The 20234-nt window shown below is 46.3% G+C and overlaps 1 protein-coding gene across 3 annotated transcripts; it reads right to left on the bottom strand.

Moving 5' to 3' along the window:
- Positions 1-435: 435 nt before the first annotated feature.
- Positions 436-18774, bottom strand: rubcn (rubicon autophagy regulator). 3 transcript variants are annotated; one of them, XM_058073176.1, is made up of 22 exons: positions 18508-18774; positions 16044-16197; positions 15776-15859; positions 15536-15695; positions 15364-15470; positions 15058-15286; positions 14035-14445; positions 13806-13853; positions 13270-13371; positions 13009-13124; positions 12732-12930; positions 12011-12118; positions 11319-11393; positions 8550-8610; positions 8005-8137; positions 7781-7926; positions 6927-6991; positions 6605-6843; positions 5182-5243; positions 4952-5105; positions 4777-4870; positions 436-684 (listed from the first exon to the last, which is right to left on the bottom strand). In XM_058073176.1, exons 1-22 carry the CDS (start codon positions 18540-18542, stop codon positions 548-550), a joined length of 2919 nt encoding a protein of 972 aa, XP_057929159.1. In that variant the 5' UTR covers positions 18543-18774; the 3' UTR covers positions 436-547. The 3 variants fall into 3 exon arrangements, with proteins under 3 accessions (XP_057929159.1, XP_057929161.1, XP_057929160.1); XM_058073178.1 differs by lacking the exon at positions 11319-11393; XM_058073177.1 differs by lacking the exon at positions 13806-13853.
- Positions 18775-20234: the final 1460 nt, after the last annotated feature.

Raw genomic sequence — 20234 nt, 5'->3', positions numbered from 1 at the left:
GTAGCAAGTGCCTCTGCGGCTAACGGCTTAAAATACTCCAATAAAAGTCATTAGCGAGAATGTACATTGAAAATCAGTCATAAAATATTTTTTTTTTACATAAAAAAGCAATGATTTGCGCCTCCAGCTAGCTGCGGCTGTAGGCAACCTCCCTGATGTGGTTCCTGTTAACGCCACAAGATGGCAGTAGCTGCATTTGAAGTACTTAAAATGCTGCTTAATCGAATCATCTCAGTAAATGACCGCTTTGCTTTTTCACTTTCTCATGCACTCCGGATCATTACTGAGGTTGGCAGAGGAAGTGGAGAGGAGAGACGTTAAGTGCCAATAAAAGTGACCAATCTTTGGCGTTCTGTTGTGCGGAGCTGCAACATGGCTTCCGTGCTAGAGGAATGATGGACACGGGTCTACGTGACGTGACACGCCCCCCCCCCCCCCCCCCCCCCAGTGGACAGGTCCTCCAGTGCTAAGTGAAAGGTGCTAACAGGAAACAGCAGTTAGTCAGACACAGCAATCACATTGTGCTCTTCGTCTTCTTGCCTCCACGCTACGTCCCGCCGCCCTCGTCTTCTTGCTCCTCCATGTTCCTGCGCGCCATCCTCTCTCGCCGCTCCGCCAGCCTCCGACATCGAGGACAGTCGCTGCTGGCCTTGAAGCAGGCGCGGTGGTAACACGCGTGGCACTCTGGGAAGAGACCATAAAAGGAGGTGAGGGTGGAACAACACAACAGAGGGAGCAAACATCACATGACAACCGGTCCGACCGGTTCGCCTCGGGGGGGGGAACGGCGGCAACCAATCACAGCGAGCCAGGTGCTATAAAAGACGTGCAATCGGAAAGCAGCGAGGTAGAAGAGAAGGAGGCCACAGGTGGGTGAGGCGGCCGGCACACAGGCAGAGGCCGACCACGCCTTCCACGGGTTCAGACACGGAACCGTAACGCAACTTCCTGTTCATATCCTCCTTTCATACACGCAAGCAACTTGGCAAGGAAACAATTCCAACATCAAAGTGTTTATTGCTGACATGACACATTTCAAACGTAAACATTCAACGTCCAACGTAAAGACGGCATGGCTTCACCGACGAGCTGGTTGGAATGGAATGGAGGGCTTCGTCATGCTAACGGCTTGGCGGCTTCATCATGCTAACAGCTTGGAGGCTTCGTCATGCTAACGGCTTGGAGGCTTCGTCATGCTAACGGCTTGGAGGCTTCATCATGCTAACAGCTTGGAGGCTTCGTCATGCTAACGGCTTGGAGGCTTCGTCATGCTAACGGCTTGGAGGCTTCGTCATGCTAACGGCTTGGAGGGTTCGCCATGCTAGCAGCTTAGAGGCTTCGCCATGCTAACTGCTTGGAGGCTTCATTATGCTAACAGCTTGTTGGCGTCACCATGCTAACAGCTTGGAGGCTTCGCCATGCTAACAGCTTGGCGGCGTCGCCATGCTAACAGCAAGGATCATGCTAACAGTTTGCAGGCTTCGCCATGCTAACAGCTTGGATCATGCTAACTGTTTGCAGGCGTCACCATGCTAACAGCTTGGCGGTGTCGCCATGCTAACTGCTTGGATCATGCTAACAGTTTGGAGGCTTCGCCATGCTAACAGCTTGGATCATGCTAACAGTTTGCAGGCTTTGCCATGCTAACAGCTTGTAGGCTTCACCATGCTAACAGCTTGGATCATGCTAACACTTTGGAGGCTTCGCCATGCTAACACTTTGGAGGCTTTGCCATGCTAACAGCTTGTAGGCTTCGCCATGCTAACAGCTTGTAGGCTTAGCCATGCTAACAGCTTGGAGTCTTCGCCATGCTAACAATTTGAAGGCTTCGCCATGCTAACAGTTTGAAGGCTTCGCCATGCTAACAGTTTGAAGGCTTCGCCATGCTAACAGTTTGAAGGCTTCGCCATGCTAACAGCAAGGCTGGCCAAACGTTTTCCCACTTTGTGTCATTTTGGTGGACTTTCCCCTCCCCAAAAATGTACCGATGGGACTAATGATAATATTTCAACTTCATGCTATGCTTTTATGTTGACGTTAGCATGATCTCCACCTGAAGGAAGCCAGCCACCACAGCAAACTACCGCTCCGACACAACCATCCACCCTCTGTGCAGAGTCCAAGCAACGGAGCACCAGCACGACATTCCCTAACATTGGGGGGGGGGGGGGGGGGGGGGGTAGAAGAAGAAGAAGCACCACCACCAGACAACCCAAAGAGCGAAAAGAAGCTAACCAACACAATCAAAACAACACTTGTCCTGCACCATCATCTTCAAGTCCGGACCACATCGAGTCCAAGGCTAGACCAGACCGACTGAAGAAAGTTCAGACCCCCCAGCAGTCCAAAAAGGATCATGCAGATCAATGAATCCAACAAGCGGCAAGGAATGACATCCTGGGTTAGCTTCCAGCATGACCCTCCATCGTTGGGATGGAAAGGATCCCATCTGCGGTGATGATGTGGCATTTCCCGCTAAGTGAATATTTACCCAGCAGGGGCGTCCAAACTTTCTCACGCACTGACGAACTTGCAGGATGCGAGCACCACTTGGATATTTCCTACAGATATGCTTCCAAGTTGGATATATTCCAAGGAAACGGGATGCAGCAGGTGGAAGAGCAGATGAATCCTATCAACTTTTCCTTTTATTAGGACTTTAATCTCATATTAGAACCTTTTCCACAAACTACTTTACCAAAAATGACAACTTCATTTTGTTTTGTTTGATTTTTTCTCCTAATATTAAAACATATAAAAAAATATTCCAACTCTATGCTATTAAAATTGAATTTTTTGTCTTCATAATATTGGAAAAATCTTCATATTTTGACCTGATTCTAGAAGAACTAAAGCTGTGGTTTTCCATTTCTGTTATCTTTATTTAATATTCTAACTAGTTCATATTTACATTTGTCCCATCCACACTGTTTTTTGAGTCTTTCTGATCCGATGTGGTACGGTCCATTTGGAAGCAATAATAAGCTGAATGGACTTTTTGCCATACTAACTGCTTGGATCATGCTAACAGCTTGGCGACATCACCATGCTAACAGCTTGGATCATGCTAACAGTTTGCAGGCTTCGCCATGCTAACAGCTTGTAGGCTTCGCCATGCTAACAGCTTGGAGGCTTCATCATGCTAACAGCTTGGCGGCATCACCATGCTAACAGCTTGGCGGCATCACCATGCTAACAGCTTGGAGGCTTCGCCATGCTAACAGTTTGGAGGCTTTGCCATGCTAACAGCTTGAATCATGCTAACAGTTTGGAGGCTTCGCCATGCTAACAGCTTGGCAGCGTCGCCATGCTAACAGCTTGGAGGCTTTGCCATGCTAACTGCTTGGATCATGCTAACAGCTTGCAGGCTTTGCCATGCTAACAGCTTGTAGGCTTCGCCATGCTAACAGCTTGGAGGCTTCATCATGCCAACAGCTTGGCGGCATCACCATGCTAACAGCTTGGCGCCATCACCATGCTAACAGCTTGGCGGCATCACCATGCTGACAGCTTGGAGGCTTCGCCATGCTAACAGCTTGGATCATGCTAACAGTTTGCAGGTTTCGCCATGCTAACAGCTTGTAGGCTTTGCCATCAGTTTGGAGACTTTGCCATGCTAACAGCTTGGATCATGCTAACAGTTTGCAGGCTTCGCCATGCTAACAGCAAGGCTGGCCAAACAGATGGAGACATCCTAATTATCAGTTTTTCCACAAGCTAATTTTCCAAAAAAATTGGTTTTTGTTTGTTTAATATTTTGGTGTTTTTGTACTATTTCAAGTATCTGCTACTAAAATGATGGTATTTTTGGTATACTCTATTTTGAGTCATGTGCCAGGGGCCAATCATTGGCCACAACTGGCCCCTGGGTAGTCCCCATCACACCGCATCCCCCGCCCCGTCACAACGCATCCTCCCCCCCATCTGTGTGCCTGCCTCTGGTGAGTCTTCGAGCTCTGCGTGTCTTGCGAGAACGCCAGTTGGTCTGAACAGGAAGCACATCCGCTTGCTCGTCGGTCTCGCTCGGCTGTGAGGAGACCACCGCCGTCGGTTTGGGCATTTTCTCCGTCAGCCCCGCCTCTTTTTCAGCTTCTGACTCCAAAGTCCCGCCTCCAGCATCAGACGATGCTTCCTCCCTGGCATCGTCCTCAGAGGCTCCTTTGGCGAAGGTCTTGGCTAAGCCGGCTAACCAGGACTGCTTCCTCCCCGGTCCTGGTCCTGGTCCCCGCTCATCCAGGCTGTCCTGGCTGCTGCACGTCTCGCTGTCGCTCTTGGCCAGGCTCTTCTTCAGTCGCTCCAAATTGAGGATTTGAAGTAAAGTGACCCGCTTTGCTCGCCCGTCCTCACTTTCCTCACTCTTTGACCTTTCCTTGCTGCAAACCTCACTTCCTTCCTTGCTTCCTTGATCGCTTTCCTTCGCTTCTTCCCTCTCAGACTCGCTCCCTCCAGTCACCTCCTGCTCGTCCTCGGTTCCTTGATGCCAGGAGAAAGCTTTCACCAACTTCCCGGGAGAGAAACTCCAAAATATTCCCCCCTTTCCCGGTTTCACTTCACTTTTGTCCGTGGATTCATCTCCGTCGTCGCCCTCATCCGATTGTAAAACCTCCTCCCCGCCTTCCCCGCCCTCCCCCTCACGCCGGTCCTTCCAGAGGGCCCTAGCCAGCCGCCGCGGCTTGGAGATCTTCCAGTCTCTCCAGATAACGGGAGCGGAGCGGCGGCGGCGGCGGGGGGGCAACTGTAGGCCACCGAGGCCCGCGACCGGCGAAGACGGCTCACCTTCGCAGCGCTGGCACTTGCTCAGTTGGAAGGGGAAGATGATGTCTTTTTCGTTGCCGCAGAACTCGCACACGAAGCCTTTGGCCTGGCACAGCTGCAGGACACGAGACGGCGATGAGCGAGAAACATGGGGCGGGGGGGGTTGGACTCCGTGGGCGGAGTCAGCGAGTCTTACCACACAGCCCGCTACGTGCATGGTGCCCCGCTTCAGAAGCTCCTTCATTCGGGGGGCCAGCTCCCCGCTGCGCACGGACGTGAGGTCGTTCAGGGAGAACAGGTGGAGGTCCTCGGTCAGGTGACCCGGAAGGCTGTCCAAGTGTTCCAGAACCCTGACAGGAAGCAAGACAGGAAGTGAGGTGTGGTCCAATATGGCCGCAACGATGGCGAGCGTGACAGGATGCTTACTCCTTTGCAAAGCGACACGTCTTGAAGAGGTTTTTCATATGGAAGAGTTGTGTCCTTAAAACCTAAAAAAGAGCAGAAATTAATAATTAATTAGTAATTAAATTGGTCATTAAATAAATGAGCTTCACTTTACATGCCAAATATTTACAGTACTTGCCAGGGGTGTCCCAAGACCATACAGATATCAGATATCGGGCCGATATCAACCAAAAAAATTATCGCTCCGTCACTCTAACACAACTTCTGAAAGATTCATAAAGGATCCCGTTGGGTGGTTGACTACAGCCACGTATTAGTCAGAAACATTGGAATACAAGATGGATGCAGTCTCCCGGCAACGAGTACACGTGGATGGATGACGGATGGATGGATGACGGATGGATGGATGACAGATGGATGAATGGATGATGATGGATGGATGACAGATGGATGGATGGTGGACTGATGGATGGATGGACAGATAGATGGATGGACAGATAGATGGATGGATGGTGGACTGATGGATGGATGATGAGGATGGATGGTGGACTGATGGATGGATGACGGATGGATGGATGACGGATGGATGGATGAATGGATGATGGATGGATGGATGAATGACGGATGGATGGATGGATGGATGGATGGTGGACTGATGGCTGGATGGATGGACAGATAGATGGATGGATGGATGGATGATGAATGGATGGATGGAGGATGGATGATGGATGGATGGATGACGGATGGATGGATGGATGACGGATGGATGACGGATGGATAGATGGATTAATGGATTATGATGGATGGATGGATGGATGGATGACAGATGGATGGATGGATGACAGATGGATGGATGGATGACAGATGGATGAATGGTGGACTGATGGCTGGATGGATGGACAGATAGATGGATGGATGATGAGGATGGATGGTGGACTGATGGATGGATGATGAATGGATGGATGGAGGATGGATGATGGATGGATGGATGACGGATGGATAGATGGATTATGATGGATGGATGGATGGACAGATAGATGGATGGATGGATGGATGACAGATGGATGGTGGACTGATGGCTGGATGGATGGATGGTGGACTGATGGATGGATGGTGGACTGATGGATGGATGGTGGACTGATGGATGGATGACGGATGGATGGGTGATGGATGGATGATGGATGGATGGATGACGGATGGATGGATGACGGATGAATGAATGGATGATGATGGATGGATGATGATGGATGGATGATGATGGATGGATGACGGATGGATGGATGGATGATGATGGATGGATGGATGACAGATAGATGGATGGATGGTGGAGGATGGATGGATGGTGGACTGATAGATGGATGATGGATGGATGGAGGATGGATGGATGACGGGTGGATGATGGATTATGATGGATGGATGGATGAAGGAATGACAACGCACTCACCCGGACAGACTCCAGCGCTTTCACCTTCCTGTAGAGGCCGCTGTTGATGTCATTGGGGTTGAAGAGCGGGTCACCGGCGATCTTGCTCAGCAAGTCCCGGGCAAAGTTGCTGACGTAGTATTTGCCGAAGTCCCACTTCATCAGGATGCGGCCGGGAACAACGGCCTGGGCGTTCTCGTGGCAGCATTGGCAGAAGTACCGGCCGATGTACTCGCAGTAGCGCAGTCGCTTGATGTAGTCTGTGTCAGAAAGGAAAGGGAGAGTCACTCGCTGGGGAGATGTGTGAGGGGGGGGGGGGTGCTAAGTCAGTATTGTAAGGTACCTGGGTCCACACGGGTGCCGCAGCCAGCACAGCGGTAATTCTGTTTAGCCACTATTATCTTCCTCCTGGGAGAAGACATCACATCATAGGGTTCAAATATTACAGAAAAAATAGTTGTCATTTTTGTAAAAGTAGCTTGGAAATATGATGGGAAGAAAGTCATTCATGTGACAAGAACATTTAAAAAAAAGGGGAAAAAACTGCTGGAATTTTCCGAGAATAAAGTCAAAATATGAAGAGAAAAATTGCATTAAAACGAGAAAAAAATGACCCAATTATACAAGAATACACATGTTATGTAATATTATGAGTCTAAATATTTTATAATTATATATGTACTTTTGTTTTAAGTTGTAAAATCATGACAAACAAACAAAACTAAATTAGTTATAATTTCTGGAAAATTAGGTTGGAGAAAAGTGAAATTATTATGGAAATAAAGTCAAAATATTCCTAAAAGAAAATGTACAAAGATAGTGGACATGCAGTATTCCCATCCATCCGTTTTCTATGCCGCTTATCCTCACTAGGGTGGGGGTATGCTGGAGCCTATCCCAGCTGTCTTGGGGCGAGAGGCGGGGTCTACCCTGGACTGGTGGCCAGCCAATCACAGGGCACATATAGTCAAACAACCATTCACACTCACATTCATACCTATGGACAATTTGGAGTGGCTAATGAAGCTAACATGTCAAAACCGGGGTCTCCAAGCTGTGTGGCCTGCTAACCACTGGTCCACCGTTCGGCTGACAAATATGGAAGTAGCCTAGCATCCTTTCATCTTTCTGGGTGTAAAGATGGACAGCCTGCCCTACGTGAAAGCGGAAGGTGGGTAAAAGCCGCCGCTGCCATACTTGGGTGGCGGGTGGATATTGAAGATGATCTGCGGCCGCGGCGGCGCCCACTCCAGGTTCCCGCGTACGCGAATCCGGAGCTTGTAGACGTCTGCGTGCTCTCCATCATCGGGGGAGATGGGCAGAGAGTCGGGGATGGGCAGCAGCTGAGAGACGGCAAACAAAAAGCATGTTCAGGATTGGCGCTCGCGGGCTCCGTCGGGGGGGCGAGCGGGAGGGTGGACCTTCTGCGGGGCGTCCTGCTCAGGAACCAGCCAGTCGAGCTCGGAGGCGGCGGGGAGCTGCATGCCCTCAAACTGTCGGAGCAAACCCATGGCGACCGACTCGGCTGAGTTGGACTGGAGGAAGGAGGTGGAGCTGAAAAAAAGGAGAAATTACATTACTGTTGCAGACGCCCCACCCTCAACCCCCACCCCCCCAACACAACAGGAAGTGATCATCTCACTCCAAATAACATGCAAAGCATATACACAATAATATCCATGCAAATCAATACACTTTTACACAAATGTATGACCTGCTAGGTATGCTGGGTAACTTACTGTTAGGGAAGTGTACATGTGGGCTTCCCAGCATGCCTTGCGGGATATGAATGTGCATAAAATGGTATTGTTTTGCCTGTATGTTTGTGAGAAAGCAGTTCCATTGTGTTTTGGTTGCACCGTGAGCGAGTTATACTTTGGTTGAGAAGGTCCTATTGGTTTGTGGGAGTACTAATATTTGCATGTGTACCTAAAGAAGTGTCCGGTGACATACAGGAAGTACTTACATGGACTCCGAGCTCAGAAATGACCTGCTGCTGGAGCTTACACTACGCTTGATGTCTGCTTCTAGAACACACACACACACACAGGAACACAGCATCATCATCATCATCATCATCATCATCGCAGCGTAGGAAAGCTGACGTTCAAAAACGAGAATTGGGGAAATAATGTCAGGACAAAGGTGTCCATACTCCGAGTATCAGCAGCAATCAATCAGTGGGGGTGTTAGTAGTTCACTATGTGTCACATGACCATGCCGACTAAAGCTAAGCAGCACACAAAGCAACATATAAAACTATATATATATCGTGCTACGGCCATGTACTGCTATCTCGCCATGTATTGCTATGTAGAAGAGGCAATGACATAAGAAGCAGTTAGAGGTGAGGATGGGTGAGGAGCGGGAATGCAATCAATGACATCATTCTCTTGCTAAGCAGGATATTGGTATGGATGAACAGGAAGCTACAGACGACTATGAAGCTAAACAATCCTCACACAGGCACCAGCACCATCCAAGAACACCTCAACACCAACACCAACACAGGCAGACGGCGGGCTCCACTCCAAAGTGAAAATTTGAAATCACTTCCCGGGATATTCCCTTTGTATGAATATGGAGGGAAAGCTTCAGGGGTAAACTGATATTTATCACTTTACTATAAAAGGTACACAAAAACACAGAAGCTACTGACAAACGCATGAAGAACTAATGAGGACCTACACACATTTAGAGTAGTTACTGAGGAACCCATGACTAGGGCACATACATTTAGAGTAGTTACTGAGCAACAAGTGACTAAGACATACATTTAGAGTAGTTACAGAGCAACTAATGACTAAGGCACATGCATTTAGAGTAGTTACTGATGAACTAATGACTAAGACACATACATTTAGAGTAGTTACTGATGAACTAATGACCAGGGCTCGACAATAACGATGTACCGATGGCCCGGGGCAAGTTAAAACAAAATTGGGGCAAGTAAATCCAATCATTAATATTCCCGTCGGGCAAGTACACTTTAGCATGCCGTACTGCCAAGAGTTTTTTTTAAAGCGGTTTTGTTGGGTGTTGGTAAAACACGGACTGCGTAATTCCGGTGGTAATTTGCAAACCAATCCTTGCAAATCTTGAAATGGACCAATCAGAATCGTTTATTTAGACCGCGGTCCGTAATCCACAATCCGCGTTTTACCCACACCCGTTCTTGTTCGCGATCAACCAATCAGCGATCGTTTTACTAGGAAAACATTTATCATGGCGTCCCTGCCAACATCGTCTAATTCTTCAACAACTTCTGAAGGAAAAGAGCAAAAAGTGATGAACCAGTGCCTCCTAAACAAGTATTTTATTAGCGGCAGCAAATCAAATGATGGCAAAGGTGAGTGAATCACGTTGCTGTGACAATTTGAAGTGGTCACAATGAAACACCACCCATTAGATCCAATACCAAGTGCTGATTTTGCACAAGCTACAAAACCTAGCGGTTTCATTTCTCTGTGGATTTTTCTCACCTTTGCTTCACAAATTATTGTTTGACCATTGAGCATTTTTTTCTGGATTAAAAACACTTTACTAGTACACAAATGTGTCAAATGTTTCATTGTGGTGCACAACTTCTAAATATCACTGCTTACTACGACTACCATGTGTAAGGTAGCATGGCTTGCCATGTTAACATACATCTACACTATTTTTCAGACATTCCTCCAAATACAATGCATCAGTACTATTATCTGATGAATTATCAGCATATATTCATATATGATATCATTATGGCAGTCTTTTCATTTTACATGGGGCAAGTTCGGGCAAGTAGTTCTCACCTTAAGGATTCCCCATGGGCAAGTCATCTTTGTTTTTAATGTAGAGCCCTGATGACTACGACATACATTTAGAGTAGTTACTGGGGAAGTCATGAGGAACTCATGACTAAGACACATCAATTTAGAGTAGTTACCGAACAACTAATGACTATGGCACATACATTTAGAGTGGTTACCGAACAACTAATGACTATGGCACATACATTTAAAGTAGTTACCGAGCAACTAACGCACATACATTTAGAGTAGTTACTGATCAACTAATGACTAAGGTGCATACATTTAGAGTAGTTACTGAACAACTAATGACTGTCACATACATTTAGAGTAGTTACTGAGGAACTAATGACTATGTTGCAGACATTTAGAGTAGTTACTGAACAACTAATGACTAGGGCACATACATTTAGAGTAGTTACTGAGGAACTAGTGGCTGAGGTTCATACATTTAGAGTAGTTACTGATGAACTAATGACTAAGACACACACATTTAGAGTAGTTACTGATGAACTAATGACTTAGACACATACATTTAGAGTAGTTACTGATGAACTAATGACTACGACATACATTTAGAGTAGTTCCTGGGGAAGTCATGAGGAACTAATGACTAAGGCACATACATTTAGAGTAGTTACAGGGCAACTAATCACTGAAACATGCATTTAGAGCAGTTACTGAGCAACTAATGACTAGGGCGCATACATTTAGAGTAGTTACTGAAGAGTAGTGGTTGGGGTTAGGTTAGTTCTGTAATTTTGCGTACCTTACTGTAAAGTGTTACCTACTCTTTGACCAGCTGTTATGTGTTGCAGAAAGCCAATTGGAAGTGAAGTGAATCGTGTTTCTCAGGAAGGACAATAAAAAAAAAACGACTTCTCAGTTTGGAGTCAAGCTCTGTGCGGGACCCCGCCCCCTTCTAAGAGCCACCCAGCAGATACCTGAGAAAAGGGAGGCAAGTGACAGGGAGAGGCCATTCTGAGAGATCGCCAGCAGGGACTGACCCTCACAGCCATCTGAGAAACAGAAACTAACACTCAGCACCGGCGTCACCAAACAACACAAAGAAAGACTGAAGGTCGCGTGCAGAGAACACCCTCACCTGGGGCCCGGGGTGCAACACCACGTCTGACCTAGCTTAGCTTAGGTTGAGTAATTCTATAAATATAGGTGGCTATAGGGGTGTTATTTAATAATCTTAACGTTTTCTATGCTTAAACCACAAAAATATGATGTATGTTTATGTTTTCAGGTATAAAAAAGGTGGTGGAACGTTCCAGAAGACGCCAGTTTTAATGTGTGACATGGCTTCTGAGCAGCTAAACTTCCTTTTTAGACTCACAGAATTCACAGAAACAAACATTTTATTCATAGCAAAAAATGAAACCATAGCACACAAATGGCCGAGATTAAAACACGCCCTATCAAACGGTTATGGCTCTGTAATTGCTAGCTAGGGACTGATAAAGCTTTGCACCTTTTGTATTTGCACGTTGCATGGTCAATGATTGACGGCAGACATGTTACGTTAGCGGCATAAAGGCAATGTGGTGATTGGGTTACGAATGCAGACGCATACACAGACACTTCCTGTGGGAAAATACACTTCCATTAGTATTTTTATTTTTTTTACCTTGTAGCTCACACTCCTCCACCTCCTCAGCTGAGTCGGAATCAGACAGGCCGTGAAGGGAGGACTGGGAGCTCCTCCTCGAGCCGCCGCTGTCGGTCGAGTGGAAAACTAAAAGAACAACAAAATAGTTGAGTTGCCACTTTAGTGGTCGTGTGACCAAATCAATCAAATTGTATCGGCAACAATCTGGCACTTTATCTAGCGGTGATGCTAATCGACGCCACTTCATTATTTAGACCCAAAATGGCTCCGTTTACGTCAACATGTGTTGCAAAGCATTCAAACATGACTCGCAGCTTCAAAATAAAAGCATGGATCCATTTAATATTCCCGTGGGCGGCAGGGCGGGGTAGTGGTTAGCGCGCAGACCTCACAGCTAGGAGACCAGGGTTCAATTCCACCCTCGGCCATCTCTGTGTGGAGTTTGCATGTTCTCCCCGTGCATGCGTGGGTTTTCTCCGGGTACTCCGGTTTCCTCCCACATTCCAAAAACATGCTAGGTTAATTGGCTAACTCCAAATTGTCCATAGGTATGAATGTGAGTGTGAATGGTTGTTTGTCTATATGTGCCCTGTGATTGGCTGGCTACCAGTCCAGGGTGTACCCCGCCTCTGGTGAGGAAAAAGCGGTAGAAAAAGAATGAATGAATAATATTCCCGTTACACTCTTAGCTAGCAGAATGTTAACTGTAGCACGTCAAACAAAGCGGACGCCATCTTACGGTGCTGGGGGGCCGTGCAGGGCGGCAGACGGCTGCGGCGGATCTGCTGCCTCCGCAGGCGGATCTTCTGCTTGAGCTGCTGAATCTCCGAGTCGCTGTCTCCCTCCTCCTCGCCCTCCTGCTGCTGATGCTGCAAGTTGTACTTCATCAGCTCGATGGCCGCGATAAGCGACTCGCAGATGCTGAAGTGAGCGTTCTCCTACGCGGACGCAGGCATGAGAAGGTTTTAGAACGTTTGCGTCATGAAACGGAGTCGGCATCATGTGATATAAAGTACCTTTTCGAGGTCAGCGCAACTGCCAAAGTCCTGCTCCGACAGGTAGCTGATGAGGCTCTGGCCCTCGGACGGCTTCCTGAACAAACCATCTGAAGCGCGGCTATGCTGAGACCCATCTGAAGCAAACACCATGAAAGGCGTTGAAATCCGACCCCGATCAAGTAGCGGAGGGTTGCCAACTTTGGCTTATTGGCAACGCAGGCCAAGAAGAACATCATACTTCCCCTCTCCGCATGCAGAATGAGATACGTGACAACTCACGAGAATCCATGTAACGGGAAGTCGGCGCGCTGCCGTCGCTGCGCTGAGGTGAGAACGGGTTGTAGTCCTTCATGCAGCAGTCGTCGTCGCCGCCGGTCGATTCTGGGGAGTAAAGCGTGCAGATGAGCCATACTTCGCCCCAAGTTTGCTCTAACTGTGCGCCATGCCTTTAAAAAGAGGCGTGGCTACAGTCCATCCCACTGCATGCAGACAAAACATGGAAGCTGATCTTGGATACGACGGTGAATGCATGGAAGATGTTCTTAATCTGGATCTTACAATACAAAAAAACGTATTACAGAAAGCAGGAAGTGAACAAATTTAACCATTACCAATAAAATCATTACAAAGCTCTGGCTTCCTTCAACATCTTCAAACTTCTAATGTGACTCAAATAAACAAACACAAAAACAAAAACGGGGCACGAATGCGTCTTGATATGAGGGATGGCAGGAAAGGCATCCGCATGCGGTGGAAATTAAAAATCGGGAAAACGGGGTGAAGTGATGGGAGTACAGCGGAACTGCACTGCCAACCTGCTACCGGATCCTCTATGATTATGGTGATTTTCCGGTGCGCCGTTCCTTCGCACCAACGGAGGAAAAAAGAGGAAGAGGAGACGGGAGAGCATCAACCAAAGAAGAAAAATCAAGTGTTAATGGAGCAGTTTTGGGTTAGTTCATCATTGCCTTTAAAGAAGGAATGACGTGCTCTACTTGGCTGCCACCAGAAGAGGCGCTGTTGCCCCAGTTTTAGTTTACTCACCTTTCCTGAGTTTTTGGGTAAGGCCCGTGTCGGAAAAGGAACGGGTGTGTCCCCGGGCGCCTCGGCCAGGCCCTCTCTGCCCCTCGGAAAAAGACGAGCGCCTGGGCGCGGGGGGAGCCTGAGAACCCCCCAGCATGGACGGGTCCTTGCTCTCGCTGGGATCGCTGCTCTGCGTGGAACTCTGGGTGCTGCGGCGACTGCGTTGGCCCAGGTTCCCGATGGCCAGGTACTCGGGACCGTCGTCATAGTCACAGTCGCCCGAATCGCCCGTGTCGGGCTGAGGGGAGGAGGGAGAGGGGGACTCTGACAGAGAGATGGAGGGTATGGAAGAGTGGCCAGGAGGGGGGGTCTCCTCAGGACTGGTCACGCACACCCAGGGAGCACCCAAACTGCTGGCCGATGAGGTAGAATCTACAACAGATATTCCCAGTTTAAAAGCAGGATACCTTACATTGCATATATTGGGTAATAGGAGAGGAAAGGTGACTATAGGGGTGTTATTTTATGTCTGGGGGGCTCTAATGTTTAAAAGTGTATTTAGAGGGTCATAAACAGGCTTTGTCTTATTTTCTTTTACGTCTACTATATTGGGTAAAAGGAGAGAAAAAGTGACTATAGGGGTGTTATTTTATGTCTAGAGGGCTCTAATGTTTAAAAATGTATTTAGAGGGTCATAAACAGGTTTAGTCTTATTTTCTTTTATGTCTACTATATTGGGTAATGGGAGTGTAAAGGTGACTATAGGGGTGTTATTTTATGTCTTAGAGGGCTCTAATGTTTAAAAGTGTATATAGAGGGTCATAAACAGGTTTTGTCTTATTTTCTTTTATGTCTACTATATTGGGTAATAGGCGTGGAAAGGTGACTATAGGGGTGTTATTTTATGTCTAGAGGGCTCCAATGTTTAAAAGTGTATTTAGAGGGTAAGTGTTGTCGTTCCAAAGTGCTGTCCTAGTTTGAGGGCAGGATGGTATCATTGGTCACCCCCGAGGAACCCCTGAGGAATGAGCCACCCTTCCTTACTCGTGCTGTTGCTGTTTGGGGATCCGCCCGCTGCCATGTCCCCGCTGGTGGTGCCGGTGGGGGCAGTCACATCTCGGAGAGAGCAGTGGGACGTAGTGAGCCTCCGGTTCAGAGACTCTTGTGCCGGTGCCGAGTCGGCACGTCTCCACGCCCCGCCAGCCCCCGGCAACACACACAGGCTCTGGCTCTTCAACAGGCCGAGGCACGGCGGGTTCTTCAGAGGGGACAGCTGCAGGGTGAAGGAGGCAAAGTCATGAACAAATGGTCTTCTAAAGTGAAGGCAGCCCATCTGGACCAGACACCCACCCCGACTGTGTCTATCTGGGCCAGTAGTTTGGGGTTATTCTGCTCCACAGCTTCCAGACACTGGAACATGGCGGTGACGTGCGGCTCACTGAGCAGGAAGGCCTCATCTGGAAAACCCCAAAAGTGATTACAAAACTCCATGGACTCAACCCGGTGACCTGTCCCAACCTACCGTGGTAGTACTTTCTGGTGTGCCCCACGTGCCTGAGGAGAGGTTTGAGCTGCGCTGACAGCATGTGGACCTGCAGGCTGTGAAGCAGCCAACGTTCAGCCTTGTAGCTCTCACCGGCGCTCTGCACCCTGCTGCTCAGTACCGGCTCCAGCTGGCTGAACTACGGACAGACGGTGAAAAAGACTGTCAGGGGATGGGGGCCACGGGGGGGGGGGACCCCTCTTTATGCGGCGCCCGTACCTGTTCAACATGGGAAGCGAGGTGAGGGCGGATGCGGCGAACGCACCACACAAACGGCCAGTAGTCTCTCTGCTTGTAGTACACCTGCCGAGTACCACATAACACAGTACATGACTAAGACGCATACTACACTTTCCCTCGCGTTGGCCTGCAAGAAAGCAAGTTATTAACGTGTTCCATCCAAAGAAGATCAACACGCGGTATTTACTTTGACACGCTAAACTGGTTTCATCGACAAACACTGGAAGATGTGATGTTAAACTCTGACCTGCTCGTTCTTCAGTCCATGGCTGAGAATGTTGTTCATGTCCTTGTGGAGGCGCTGCAGGCCACCATAGCGGGACCAGACGTTGGGGTTGTTTGTGGACAGGAGGCCCTCCACTGTGGTCTTCAGGCTGGACAACAGCTTCCACAGCTCCCGCCTGAGATGGGTGGGAGAGGGGGGGGGGGGGGGGGGGGTAACAAGATGAGAAGAGGAAGTCTCACAATGAGGAAGGACGTGGAAGAAGTGCTGGCATTAGCAGATTCATGACACATGTCAAGTCAAATAGAATTCCAGGAATTTAGTCGCTCCCCCCGTCCCTAGCAAGAGGGCTCTAATGTTTAAAAGTGTATTTAGAGGGTCATAAACAGGTTTTGTCTTATTTCCCTTTATGTCTACTATATTGGGTAATAGGACTGGAAAGGTGACTATAGGGGTGTTATTTTATGTCTAGAGGGCTCTAATGTTTAAAAGTGTATTTAGAGGGTCATAAACAGGTTTTGTCTTATTTTCTTTTATGTCTACTATATTGGGTAATAGGAGTGTAACGGTGACTATAGGGGTGTTATTTCACGTCTAGAGGGCTCTAATGTTTAAAAGTGTATTTAGAGGGTCATAAACAGGTTTTGTCTTATTTTCTTTTATGTGTACTATATTGGGTAAGAGGAGTGGAAAGGTGACTATAGGGGTGTTATTTTATGTCTAGAGGGCTCTAATGTTTAAAAGTGTATTTAGAGGATCATAAACAGGTTTTGTCTTATTTTCTTTTATGTCTACTATATTGGGTAATAAGAGTGGAAAGGTGACTATAGGGGTGTTATTTATGTCTAGAGGGCTCTAATGTTTAAAAGTGTATTTAGAGGATCATAAACAGGTTTTGTCTTATTTTCTTTTATGTCAACTATATTGGGTAATAGGAGTGTAAATGTGACTATAGGGGTGTTATTTTATTCTAGAGGGCTCTAATGTTTAAAAGTGTATTTAGAGGGTCATAAACAGGTTTTGTCTTATTTTCTTTTATGTCTACTATATTGGGTAATAGGAGTGGAAAGGTGACTATAGGGGTGTTATTTCATGTCTACAGGGCTCGAATGTTTAAAAGTGTATTTAGAGGGTCATAAACAGGTTTTGTCTTATTTTCCCTAGCAACTATAACGAGATAATAATGATTGCTCGAATCCCTGAACCAGCTACATTCACATTCAATGTCTCCTACTCCCATCAGGTTTTGCATTGATTTTTTAGTATGTCGGCAACAATAAAACACAGCATAGCCAATTTGCACACACACACACACACATGTGTAACTGTAGCTGGCTCATATCTACAGCACTTCCTGCTTTTTGGCTGAAGTCAGCATAATGAAGGCTGTGAGGAGGCGCTGTGTTTAATAACAGCAACAATCAAATGTCTCTTATCAGCGATCACAAGCGCCTGATGCCATCCTGAAGTGCTGGGTAATTAACACTGGTCATGCGGATCAGCTGACACGCTCTTTAACCGCCTGTCCTCCAGATGAGGCCTAGCGCAGAAACGCTACAGTTCATTTACTTTCTTTGAGAGTGAAAGTAGACCAAGTGGTTTCAATGTTTTATACCGTCTTTCATGAAGAAAGATGCTGATGACCCGTGCAAGAAGACTGACCAGAACCGCAGTTGTAATGTGCTGTCATGTTCTACATAATAGAACATGTAAAAGGCACCATAACATGGTGGACAGCAGAGGCAGCTGTTGTTAAAGATGAAAACATTATCTTAATGCTAGGGTGTGTGCCGAGTGATGCCTGGCCATTAGCATTACTGTGTTTACTTGACAAACATTACTATCAGAACTTTATCTCAGTATGTGTGTGTGTGTGTGTGTGTGTGTGTGTGTGTACCAGGCAGGTCTGACCAGTACTTAGTTCCTAACAACAGTAGTAGCCATACATCCAATTACATACAAACACAGGACCAGTATTGTCTTCACTCGACATTGTGGGAAGTGTGGCTTTCTTCATTTTAAGAAAAACTACTTTTTTGTGGTATACCCCAGAGGCCAATATCGGGACCAACATGATTTGCCCTAAGCATAAATGACAAATGTAAACATGTCAACGAGACGAGAACTGTCAAATTACTGACAGCTAGCTAGCTGTCAACACAACATAGCTACGTCAAGGAAGCGTCTTCTTTTTAATGATTATAATGATATTATCGACCAAGTACGGCTTTAGTTTTTTATTTAGCCATATTGACTAATGATTAAATTTATTTTAATAGTGAACATTGCCTTATTAATGTTAACAAGTTGTCGAATAGGTAGGATAGCCTAGCCTAGCAGCTAAGTTAGCATGACAGGTCGTTAGCAAGCTAACTTCATAAAACCATTTGGACGCATGCGCAGCGCCAAAGAAGCCCCATTTCCAGTTAACATATTTCTTATGTACCTGTTGACAAGGATGGTCATCGTATTCCCGGTAGGCACTCACCTGTGTTCCGCCTCTCCCTCGGAAGAGAGCTCCATGTCTCCCGGACGGAGGAAGTGCAAAGCCGCCAATCTTGACTCCAAGCTGCACACGAGTGAATGGAAGTTGCTGATTTTTTAAGTCAGCTGCATGGTTCTTCAGAGGTTATACACACACTTCCACTTGTCCGCCATGTCTGCCCCGCCTGCGGTCCAACAAACCCCGAATCCAAACACTGGAGTAGGCCGCATGACTTGCCCGCATCAGCAAAGGGGGCGGGAGGCGTCGACGTTGAGGGCTATTCAAATATCGATAGCAACGATACCAATGGTAGTATCAGTATTGAGTCATAGTAGCGTAATGGGATCGATATTTTTCGGTTATCTTATGGAGTTTTGTGTTGCTTGTTCTGTTACAATGTTAATATTGTTCCTTGGTACTGGATTGATAGTATAGTTTGCAGTATCAGCCACCCATAATAGTTGATGTTGTTACTTGGTAATCGGATCGATACCAAACAGCCTGGAGTACCTAGAAAAGCACCGCATTGTGTGACCTAATGCTACCACCTGCTGTTGTAAAATGATATTGCAACTTGACGGCTCCTCGTCTCTACTATTGACATACACTGTACACAAATTGACCGCTAGATGGCGGCATTTACTCACTCGGTGATCAACTGATAACTGAGACTAGCGTGATAGATGTAGCAGTTCTTTCCATATTTTTTTTTAATCATAATTGTCTTTTTTTAAATAAAAATGATGAAAATGAAAATATTATGTTTAATTTATTAGGGTTTTTTTGTATTTTTAAGTTGTATTATTGTTGTCATAATGAATAAGAATAACTAGATAATTAAAATGTACTATATATTTTAATAATTATTATTATGTATAATAATAATAATAATAATAATTTACCATAATTGAAAACCTATTTATTAATAATACAGGAAACATTTTTTTTCCAATTTGGAAATGTGATGACCAGTCCAGGGTGTACCCCGCCTCTCGCCCAGACAGCTGGGATAGGCTCCAGCACCCCCGCGACCCTCATGAGGAAAAGCGGTAGAAAATGAATGAATGAATGAATGTACACAAATTGACCGCTAGATGGCGGCATTTACTCACTCGGTGGCATCAACTGATAACTGAGACTAGCGTGATAGATGTAGCATTGTTCTTTCCATATTTTTTTAATCATAATCTCTTTTTTTTTAGTCTTTTTTTTAATAAAAATGATGAAAATGAAAATATTATGTTTAATTTATTTGTTTTTTGTATTTTTAATTTGTATTATTGTTGTCATAATGAATAAGAATAACTAGATAATAATTAAAATGTACTGTAGATTTTAATAATTATTATTGTGTATAATAATAATAATAATTTACCATATACTTGAAAACCTATTATTAATAATACAGCAAACATTTTTTTTCAAATTTGGAAATGTGATGTATTATTGTAATGATTACATATAAGACATATTGTACGTAGAATAGACTATGATTAGCTTAGCCAGTACATGTACTGTACGTACTGTACATGTAGAGTACATGATTGCATGAGCTTGTCATGCAAGCCATTGTTTTTCAGGCATCTTTCATCAAGTTGGCCAACCGACAGAAGGAAAGTTTGCCCTTGGCGACAGCAGGATGCTTAGAAGAAACATCCATCACCGTCACGGTAATGATGAGGTGTGGTTCGGGTGACTGAAAGCTGAGCAGGAGTGGATATTTCATAACG

The sequence above is a fragment of the Doryrhamphus excisus genome, chromosome 5 (assembly GCF_030265055.1).
Source record: "Doryrhamphus excisus isolate RoL2022-K1 chromosome 5, RoL_Dexc_1.0, whole genome shotgun sequence".
NCBI lineage: Eukaryota > Metazoa > Chordata > Actinopteri > Syngnathiformes > Syngnathidae > Doryrhamphus > Doryrhamphus excisus.
This window is presented reverse-complemented; position numbering and strand designations above follow the sequence as displayed.